At 36.5% G+C, this 11,454-nt stretch overlaps 1 protein-coding gene across 4 annotated transcripts in view; it reads left to right on the forward strand.

Annotated features, from left to right (window-relative positions):
• The window catches only part of ATP2B1 (ATPase plasma membrane Ca2+ transporting 1), a 135,046-nt gene extending 124,223 nt beyond the window's left edge, over positions 1-10,823 (forward strand). For all 4 annotated transcript variants that reach the window (XM_066257768.1, XM_066257771.1, XM_066257769.1 and 1 more), the window contains one exon: positions 7,571-10,823. In XM_066257768.1, coding sequence (XP_066113865.1) covers positions 7,571-7,882 — 312 coding nt within the window. In that variant the 3' untranslated portion in view covers positions 7,883-10,823. The remainder of the gene's footprint in view (positions 1-7,570) is intronic.
• The last annotated feature ends 631 nt before the right edge of the window (positions 10,824-11,454 follow it).

Here is an 11,454-nt window from a genome sequence, read left to right on the forward strand (position 1 = left end):
CGCGACCCACAGGTTGAGAACCGCTGGCCTAGACTATGTTTTGAATTTTTTTTCTTTTTGAGAAGGGGCGGTTTCTGGATAAGCTTCATAGTTCTGTGGTATTTATGGGGGTTTTTATTTGTAATTTGTATAATCAATTTAATTTACAATTGTATCCTGGATAAGGAAGAGTCTATTACTCTAAGTTTTCCAAAGAAGTAGGGAGAGTACACTGTTAATTATTTAAACCATTTTATGTCATACTTTCCATTCACTGATGACTAGAGTAACAAATTTCCGTACAGGTTTTTAGTAAACGGCAAACTCCCCAAAAGCCTTATAATCTTTTTTGTAAATCAGAGTCTGTACTTTTCAGTGGATTCTCAGTCTGTTAGAGGCACTCCAGATAAAAGCCCACCCACCCCACCCCCCACTAAGTCAGCTGAGATACTTCAGGTTAATCTTGTATTTGGGCAGAGACCTGTCTTTGCCGTTTGGGCTTTACCTGGGTAAGGACAGAGGAACCTTGGGAAGCCGCAGAGAGGATGAGTTGAGAGAGAAAACAATGTTGTGTGAAGGACTGTTTATTCAGTGCCTTTTTGTTCATTGTTCGCTGAAGTCATTTTTATTTGTCATTTTTGACAGTGTTGTAAAACAAGCAGAACAGGAACTATTCCCCATTTTACTGTGAAAACTGACTTGGAGCTTAAAAGACTTGTCCGTGGCTAATACTCAGAGGCAGCGTGTTGTAGAGCAAAGAGCAGATGTGCACTAAGGACTGACTGTCCCTGTGTTAAATTTACATACATGGACAGATAGGGAGCTTTCTTTTGAAAATTGCCCTAACACTGCCTTCCTGAATGGAATGGCAAATGTAAGTCGCCTGGCTTAATGCCTGGGACAGCCAGTGTCAGTTGCATCCCTCCCTCCCTCCCTGTATCTGTGGACTTCACATTATTCCTGGCTCTTAAAGTCTTATTACGACTCATCCCTTCATCTCCTACTATTCGTGCTTCATGTGTGGAAAGCTACCATATGCCAAGACCATACTGGACCTTCATGACATTACAGTCTAGTAGGGAAAACGAACAAAAAATTACTACATGGTAAGGGAACACAATATAATAACAGGCTCCTTAGTGTACCTGGGAAGTCAGGAGAAATGACCTGAGGGAAATGACTCTCAGGCTGGTTCTTGATAGAAATCGCTCTGTTGGAGAAAGCAGGCTTCAGTGACAGAGTTTGGTACTCAGAGTAATGAAATGTAAGGAGGTACGAGGCTGGACTGGACAGTAAGGACCAGTTTATATCCTATAGGAAGGATCTAAAATGAGACTTTGTCCTGAAAGCCTCTGCCTACACTTAAAAATTTTAACTTGAAAAATTTCATATAGATAAGTTGAAATATTAATACATGAGAAATACCCTTTATGTGGATTTACCACTTCTTAATATTTTATTATATCTGCTTTAATATTTAGCTATGTATAAATATATACTTGAGCCATTGAAAGGGGCAGGTGTCATGACATTCATCTCTTGAATACTTCAGTGCATGTCTCTTAAGAATAAGAAGTCTCCTATATAGTCATACTGTATTATCATATCCAGAAAATTTAACAATAATGCCATTTTATCTAATGTACAGTCCATATTCAAATTTCTCCAGTTGTCCTCCAAATGTCCTTCATAGTTTTTTTGAGCCGGAATTCAAGATAGGATCATTGCCAGTGTATGTTAGGGCTCCTGATGCTCCTTTAATCTAGATCCATTTTTTCTGCCTTTATTTTTCAGGACATTAACTTTTTTGAAGAATCCAGGCCAGTGTCTTATAAAGTATCCTGCATTCTGAATTATTTTGTTTCCTCATGATTAGCTTCCTGTTAAACTTTTCTGACAAGTTTATCTCCTGGGTGTCATGTATTCTATTATTTTAATTTCAGCAAAATTTTAAATAATTGACTTATTTTTTTATTTGGAGGGGTATCACATGACTTTAGGTATACCACATTTATATTTCTTTGTATAATTGTGTTTCAGGCCTTATATTAAATATCAGATCAGTCACCAACTTTGTTTTAAAACTGCCCACCCACACCTGCCCCTGGCTCTTTTCTGATGCACAGGTATGCATGAGACCTCTTGAGTTGCTGGGCTCATGTGGCCAGGATGATCGAGGTAAACCTCAGAGGAACAAGGGCAGCTTTGTAGTTGTTGCTTCATCAGGGTATGAGATGTTTATTTCTTTATTTTGTAGTCTGCATTCTTGGAACCTTAGGAGGTGTTGAGGGCTGATGTATAGTCTGTTGATGAAATTACCATTGTACACTAAGGGTTGCAGTAATTATATTGCTGTTACCATAAGTTTCTTTCAATCTTACTGGAAAAGCCTTGTCTCGGGTGGTAGGTAAGTACAGGACCTCAGCCAATATATAGAATTCATTATTAGTGTTAATATATGTAATGAAAGGTTTGGTATCCTCACTGGCTTCTGTCTTAATATAGAATAAATAGTCTTAGAGCTATCTGTGGATGTCAAACTTCTGTGACTGTTATTTGGAATCTTTGCTCTGCTAAATGGAGGAAATAATCATCCATTTTGACTGTGTCACACACTGGCTTGAAACAGCTGTTGAGAGATCTTTTCTCCCTCATTTTTAGTCAGATTTTACTCCTAAATATTTCTAGAGAAAAACATTCTGCAGTTTTTTTTTATTATTTTTATTTATAAAGTATATCATTCTATTGTCAGTCTTCTGCATTAGTAAATTCTTTTGCTGACTCAATTGTTAAGCCTCCTGGAAAGGAGAAGTGGAGAGAAAGTCTGGTCTAGGCGAATGTGGGCCACACTGGCCTGTTGCCTGTTCTTGAAAATAGTTTTTTATTAGAACAGAGTCATCTCAGTCATTTAAGATTTCATCTGTGTAGTTTTTGCACTACACTGCAGAGTTGTTACATACGGCTCACAAAAGTTATACTTACTCTCGTCCTTTATAGAAAATGTTTGCCAATCTATTCCAGATAAGTAAAACATTACACATATACAAAGTGAGTCTTACTTTGAGAAAATTTAATGTGCAAATGCCCAACTTTGGAAAATAACTAGAATTTTCTTGTTGCATTGTACCTTTTGTTTTACCATTGCAGTCTCTATTAGTGCTGCACATAGTCAAAGTAATGATGAGTATAAATCTCAGAAATGGGCAGTCTGTTGTGGAAGATAAGATAACATCAACTAGTGACTAAAATAGTCTCAGACTTTAGAGCTAACCTTGTGTGTGATGTTTTTGGCAATAATATTGTTACTCTTTTCTGCTATCAAAAGTTAGGATTGTTGCTATAAAAATGGGTGGTTTAACAGGATACATGGTTTTTATTTATTACAATTAATGTATTTAATGTAAACTAATAATCATTTTATTTTCTTAAAATTACTGTATGATTATGGTAATCACTGATTTTTTTTTTTACCATATATGCTTTTGTACAATGTTTTTATCTGAATTTACTTTTAAAAAGTTTTTTCTTGATGTAAGGATTATTAGATTTTTTAATTTTAATAATTTTAGTAGTTATAATTATGTTGTACATTGTAGGTCTCAATAAATATTAAAGGAATTGTTAAAAGACCGGATAAAATAAACAGTAAGGTTTGGATTATCAAGAATGGCAGTTAAAGTTACTACTTATTTTTCTGCTTAAACTGAATTATTTTCAGTTTGAAAACAGTTTCCTATCTAAAGTACTGTGCACGGGTTCGCACTTCTCCGTCACTAAGAATCAGTGCTGTGCTGTAGAATTGTACAAGTAGAAGGTAATAGAGACCACGGTGGCGTAGGTTAGCTGGATGTCATGCCTTACATCCAGAATGCTTTTCATTTATGTTCTTTATGAGTAGAAAATAAAACATCTGGTTCCATGTCCCCTGGTTCATCTAGATGTTATTGTGTGTATCTAATATGAGAACTGTTCCTTGAAATCCTGTTGCTTTGGGGCAGTTCTGAGCTGTCCTTCCAGGCCCTGTCATCAAGTGGCTAAGGAGCAGAGTCGGAGGAAGACAGCATTCACCTTCATCTTAGGAAGTGTTTTGTTCTAGTGACATTAGCTAGAAAGTCAGTGTTCTCTTTAACTGACTTCAAAAGAACCAAATTGGGGATCTAGGAGACTGGGTTCCAAGACATATCGATAGTGGTTAGGAGTGACATGACAAGTCAGCCACCGTCATCTCAGTCGCTCAGCTTCAGCATCTGTGAAAGTGGTTAGAAAAAAGGATGTCAGAGTAAGCTTTCATGCTCTGATGTTCTCAGATAACTTAGTAAATTCTTTCAGAAATAAAAGAAATGTTAACCAAAATTGAAAAGTTTGGTAAAAAGGAATCTAACCTTACCTGCAACAGATGTGTGTTCAATTATGTGCACACACACACTGCCCATCTTAGTATACATGCTGCATGCACACACACACTGCCCATCTTACTGTAAGTGCTGCATACGCACACACTGCCCATCTCAGTATACGTGCTGCGTGCGCACACACTGCCCGTCTCAGTATACGTGCTGCGTGCACGCACACACTGCCCGTCTCAGTATACGTGCTGCGAGCGCACACACACTGCCCGTCTCAGTATACGTGCTGCGTGCGCACACACACTGCCCGTCTCAGTATACGTGCTGCGTGCGCACACACTGCCCGTCTCAGTATACGTGCTGCGAGCGCACACACTGCCCGTCTCAGTATACGTGCTGCGTGCACGCACACACTGCCCGTCTCAGTATACGTGCTGCGTGCGCACACACTGCCCGTCTCAGTATACGTGCTGCGTGCGCGCATACACTGCCCATCTCAGTATACGTGCTGCGTGCGCACACACTGCCCGTCTCAGTATACGTGCTGCATGCGCACACACACTGCCCGTCTCAGTATACGTGCTGCGTGCACGCACACACTGCCCGTCTCAGTATACGTGCTGCGAGCGCACACACACTGCCCGTCTCAGTATACGTGCTGCGTGCGCACACACTGCCCATCTCAGTATACGTGCTGCAGAAGCGAGCACCATACTCTGCCCCACTTAGAGCGCTGCTGACTCCCAGGTTCCTCACTTAAGCTTGTTCGTACCTTCCTCTAGAGCTCTGGATATTTTCATTTGGTTGTTCTGCAGCTTCCCAAATTTAACATGTTCCAGAAATTGATTTATTTCCCCTTAATTTACTATTCCCCCCAACCCAGACTGGTCAAAAATGACACAGAGATTTTAACTGTTCCTCCAGCTCTGTTAGCAGCATTGTCAGCAACCAAGCCAAATAAGTAGCCAAGTCAGGGTCATCTTGAACAGTTCTCCTCACCCACCAGTTCTGCTGGCTGATCCTTCCATTTGTGTTTTCTGTGTCTACTGTTTTTGAGGAGATTTTTTTTTTGCTTTTTTAACTGCATAGTATATTTATTAGGACAGTTGAGGTACTTGTTCAATGTGCACATATAAAATCCTAAGATTTGTAAGATTTCACACACACACACACACACACAAACTAAATGAGTGATTGTAATAATATATTTAGTGAGCTTTGTTTACACACCATTTGTAAAACACTTTACATCTCTAAATGGGGCACAAGAACAATAAAGAAAATTGGAAATGTATTTGCTGCTAATAGTCTGTCAAATGGAGGGACTAAAGTATAAACACAGAAGTTGAATAGAATTATAAACTAGCATATGATGAAGTAGCACCACAAGTGTGGGTTACAGAGGAGTAGGAGGAGAAGCTTCGTTGTCCTCTGGGAGCTTAGGCCCCTCCCTCCTGAGTCAGAATCTGCCTTTTAGCAAGGTCACCAGGTGCCTCTTGTGCACAACGATGTTGGAGAAGTCCTGCTGTTGATAACTTGGGAGCTAACACTGTTCTGAGTCTGTATATGTCCAAACTAATTTAACCTCCCGGAACAACCTCTGTTATTATCTGTGGTTATTTTCCATTTTATAGTTGAGGAGATCTGTTCGCCTAGGGTTCCTCAGCTAGCGAGTGGCGGAGCTGGATTTCACACCCAGGCATCTATCTGTCTTCATCAGCCATGCTGTACTCTTTCCCTGTGTAAAGGGCTGAGTGAACGAGCTTCTTTTTATGTCTGCATAACCTTCCATTGTGTGATAGACCACATTTTCTTTTATCCGTTCATCTGTTGGTGGGCATTTAAGTTGTGTCCATATCTTGACTATTATATGTAATGCAGCAAGGAACATAGAAAAGTACAGGTATTTTCTCAAGATTCTGATTTTTGTTCCTCCGGGTAAATTCTCAGAAATGGGATCTAATGTATAACATGGTGACTATACAATACTGTATAATTAAAACTTGCTAAGAGGTAGAATCCTAACTGTTCTCACCACACATACACAAATGATAACTGTGAGGTGGTGTTGTTAATACATTTAAATGAAAATGATACATTCAATTGTCTACTGAAGAAATTTACTAATTTTTTTATTGTTTCATGAGATGATTTTGGTGACTACATTTTTTTATATGGAATGTCATTGTCAGTTGCCTCTCTTTGAGTAAATGATGTTGTTAAACAAGATTTATTAGAGTCAAAGTAAAAGCAAACACTATATTTAAATTGATATACAGTAGATGTTCAACTATTTGGATTTTGTCCACTTTTTTAAAAAAGTCTGTATTATACTGGGTTAATGAGTCTTAATGTCAGTGTGTGCAGTGGTATTTTTTTAGTTAATTTGCCCATTAATCTCTTTTCATCCATACAGCAGACTTCTGAGAAGGAGTTTGGATTGTTAGGTTATATGTTTAGAGGCAAAAATATTAGAAAACTTTGTGTCTTCTCCTTGGGAACTATTTCACAGAAGAATCCCAGAGAGTGTCTGTTTTTGTTTTAAGTCTGTTTTTTCCAGTGAACATTAGTATGTAAATTGATTTAAGTTTTCATCTATTATAGAGAAAGACACTGTAACACTTTATAGACATATGGCATATACTCAACTATTTATAGCTGTTTAATTGCATTTTATAGATATTTATTTGGGCTTTGTCCTTATTTTTATTTTATACCCCATGGGAATAGTGGGGTAGATGTGAGTTCATTGTGGCATTGAGCTTATATTTGCTTGGCTTTTTCATAGTTGGTGACACCCTAACTCCTAGCATGACAAATAATAACCCTCTGTGCCTGACTTTGTTTAACTTATTTGAATTGTTTTCGAAATTACACTTTTTATTTTTAAAAATCAGCTACAGCCTGTGTATGGTTAAGTTTTTGTTTTGTTTCTTGTTTGATTTTGTTTCTTAGGGAAAAGAAAATCCTATAAAATGGCTATTAAATTTTAGCCAGTGACAAGGAGATTTCCTTAGTATTACTTCGAATTCTCTATCTCTTAATTCTTAGAGTATGTGGTTTTGTTGTTGTGTAGTGTCCTACTAAAATATTCATTTTTTTACAGTGTATTGCAAGTTCCACTGCATTACATGCAAATCTGATTCACTCATACCTAGCTGTTTGTGGATTCAAACTCATAAATGCACCCTCTTTCAGTTAAGCTAACAATGTACTGACATTTTTCTGTTTTCTGATATTTGCAGATTCGAGTGGTGAATGCATTTCGTAGTTCTTTATATGAAGGGTTAGAAAAACCAGAATCCAGAAGTTCGATTCACAACTTTATGACACATCCTGAGTTTAGGATAGAAGGTTCAGAGCCTCATATCCCCCTTATTGATGACACTGATGCTGAAGACGATGCTCCTACAAAACGTAACTCCAGCCCTCCGCCCTCTCCCAACAAAAACAACAATGCTGTTGACAGTGGGGTTTACCTTACAAGAGAAATGAACAAGTCTGCTACCTCTTCATCCCCAGGAAGCCCACTACATAGTTTGGAAACATCACTCTGATTGTAAGCTGAATGTTAACACACTAGCTGCATTGTAAAGAAGCAAATTGAAACTGGGTCTTTTCACCTATTGTGACGGACAAGATACTGTTCTTGTCTTTGGACTTCAACAGAAGACACACTTGTACGAATGTAGATTTATTTTTTTAAAAAAAAATGCAAAGCTTTCTGCCAGACTGAGGGTGCTTTTTGGGGGCGGGGGGGAATGAACTGACAGAGAAACAGTAGCTCAGCGTGAGGTGACCTGTGGACATCAGTAGTACTTAGGAATGGTCCGGAACAGTATATTAGCAGAGCTTTAGGTGATCTCAGTCCTGGTGGGAGAGGCGGGGGGGAGTCAAGGTGGACAAGCAAAGAGCCCTGGTTCATAGAATTGATACTTTAATTTCCGCAGTTGGCTGTTAATAATTTGGATTATTTATGTTTATAAATGATACAGATCTGTTTACAAGGTTTGTAGATACTTTTTTTGTTCCTGTTCATAGACGGGAAGCTTCCTTATAACTGATGCAGAGAAAAATTAGTCCTTCAAATACTGCTCTATTTTCAGGAAAAAAAAAAAAAAGGTGTTTCTATTGAAACTGTACTAAATTTTTGCCTACAGTTTAACTTGTTAAATATTGTAGATAAATTGCTAATACTAATAGCCAAATAGGTAACACTAATGCTTTGTTTAAAAAAACAAACAAAAAACAAAAGAAAACAACAACAAAAAAAAAACATGAGCAGTGGTGTTCTAATAAAGCTATGGCATCTGTCCTGATTAGTTTCTTAAATACATTTACTACTTAATGGTTTTGAAAGAACTGTTTAATTTTTAAAATTTTTGAAAACTTGCTAATAACCTTTTGTTCAGAATTTAGTAGATTGTTTAATGCAGGACATCAACTGCATAATGAAAGATGCTTGAAATGCTTTTATTGTTTCAGGCAAATCAAATTAAATTAAGCTATCTAACTACAAGAGAACCTTAGTCCTTTTTTTTTTTTTGTCTAAACATGTTAGGTCAGTGACGTCTTGGTGAACTGTGAGTGAACTGTATTGATTTTTCTAATAAATCCATAGAAACCTTCATACAGCATGAGGGCTGTTGGTATTTTGAAAAAGGTTAATAAATAGAAGCATACATGTTTTCCTTTTGTTTTTGAAACTTGTTTGTAAACATAAATAAATCTGCCCTTTTATTAAATAAATTCACGGCAATGTTTTTTTAAAAGGCATTTCAGCTTCTTTACTCAATTCCGCATGTATGGTGCATCAGTCTGTTCTCTTTCACCACAACTGGAATGAGTTTCAAGATGGTAACAGCCCCATGAAGTACCGCTTTAATTCAATGGTGATAATCTAATAGAACCAGATTAAGAAAATGACTGCAATTCACCCTTCAACATATTCTTCATTGAATTTAGTTTGTCTAAAATAGTCTCACAGTTTAAAAAAAAAAAAAGATCATCATTGTCTTTGATACATTTATTCTAATTCTTAAGTGGCCAAATAACAGATTAGGTAAAATGAGATTACATGAAAAGGTGAAAAAGGTCCTAAAATATATATACATATTTAGATATGATAATTAAACATATGCTGGAATGCCCATTTCTAAGCTAATTGTATTTCGTGGATCTTTTCTTTCTGTTGTCTTCTTTCTCCTCTTTTTTGCTTCTGTCTTTACTTTTTAGGAACTGGCATTGTATTAGGGCCCAGATTTCACCAGATACACAATCCTCAGGCTGACATAAAGTTTACGAGAACTGCTACAACATCTGACCCAGTAAAGAAACATTTAGTTGATGGTGCTTGATATTTTTGGTGGGTGGGGGAAAATCTTTTTCTCTCCATTAGTCCTTTACAGTAATCCTCTGCAAGTCTTAGAAACACATTGGCTCTGTGAGCATTTGTAATTGTACGTTTATTCATCAGGTATTTATCGCAAATCATACTGTAAAAAGAGGTAGCATGATATGCTGGAAAGCATACCAGGCTAGGAGTCAAGACCTGGTTTCTAGTCTTGGTTTTGCCATTAATGTGCTGCATGACCTTGGGAAAAATCACTAATCCTGAATGAGGGTGGTGGACTAGACTATCTCGAAGAACCCTTTCAACTCTAAAAATTGACCCTATCAACTGGAGAGCCTACAAGGCATAGAGAATAGAGAAAAGGGAAATACTTTGTTTTCTTTTTTATTTTGGCTATGCTTAAATATGAATGTAATTACCAAAAGACTTAGAAGTGCATGTGCTTTGGAGGATTTGTATTGAGCTTTTACAGTATTCATTTTTCAACTAAAGGCAATGGCTTTACACCAACTCTAATCCATAAATGGGTCTTACGGAATCCATGAAATAGTAGCAAGACATGCTTAGTGTGTATTTCTCTCTTTGAGACACTGTAATTTCTACAAGAAATTTCCAGAGATTTATGTAAGTAGGGGGGAAAATGCAAGCAAGCTGTTAAAGATCTTGGATCCCATTACATAGTATGTATAGTTGAAATCAGCATCTGTAATTCAATCACTTTCTCTCTTTTATGCTACCAAAAAATTGTTTAATTTTGCATCCCAAATGTTTTTAATCTTTGTATATTTTTTAAAAAATCCTTTCTCATCATTGCCTTTTTTGTGGTTGTAAATAGACTTACTTGCACTTTGAAGATGAGTTACTCCTTGTCATCTTACAAATATGTGATATGGTAATTTTCATAACAGATGTCAGTTTTGAACTAAGAAATAGAGATTTGTTTATAAGAAAAAAAACTGGCTTCATTTCTGTGAACTTGCTCTTTGAACATTTCTTTTTACACGTATAAGCCAACTGAGATACCGTGATGGTGTTGATTTCTTTCAAATGATGCTTACCATCTCTTTTAGCCACTGAGCCTTTTATTATTTGTCTATTTGTAAAGTTTGTCTTAACTCATTTAATAAATATACTATTTATCTGTTTCTGAATGGGGACTGAACTTTTTGAATATTTAAATTGATCGGAATATATTTTGGAATCACTTTTTTCTACTTGAAAATTTAAAAATTTGATTGATGAAAATTCTGTAATGTACTTGAAAAGTGATGGTTGTGTTTCAGCGAATCAGTGTCACAATATACATGATCTTGCCCCTAGAATGAAAGTGGGTATATTGTTCTTACTCTCCTACCCACCATCTTCAATCCTTATAGCACAATACATCATCAGCAGTCCATGGGAATGTAACGTTTTGGTTTATAAAAGTTTAGTTTTTAACATTAACCGTAAACTTTTTTTGTTGTTGTTTGTTTGTTAAATGCAGACTTGGCAATAGCAATTATCTGAACTCTGTGGTAACAAAATTAAAATGCTCTTACTTGGTTTTTATAATAAATTATTGACATAAAAATTAGCAACTTTGTTGAAATACTGAGTGAACTTTAAATGGTTATGAATACCATATTTTTCTTAGTAAAAATTATTGGTAAACTGTTGAGTATAAGTACAATATTTATGACGAGATGTTTTTTATTTTTTTAAATTAGGTTACATATGTGTATTATGTATTACCATTGAATTTTGAATTAAGCTTCCTTTGTAAATTAACTGAGT

The sequence above is a fragment of the Saccopteryx bilineata genome, chromosome 2, assembly GCF_036850765.1.
Source record: "Saccopteryx bilineata isolate mSacBil1 chromosome 2, mSacBil1_pri_phased_curated, whole genome shotgun sequence".
NCBI lineage: Eukaryota > Metazoa > Chordata > Mammalia > Chiroptera > Emballonuridae > Saccopteryx > Saccopteryx bilineata.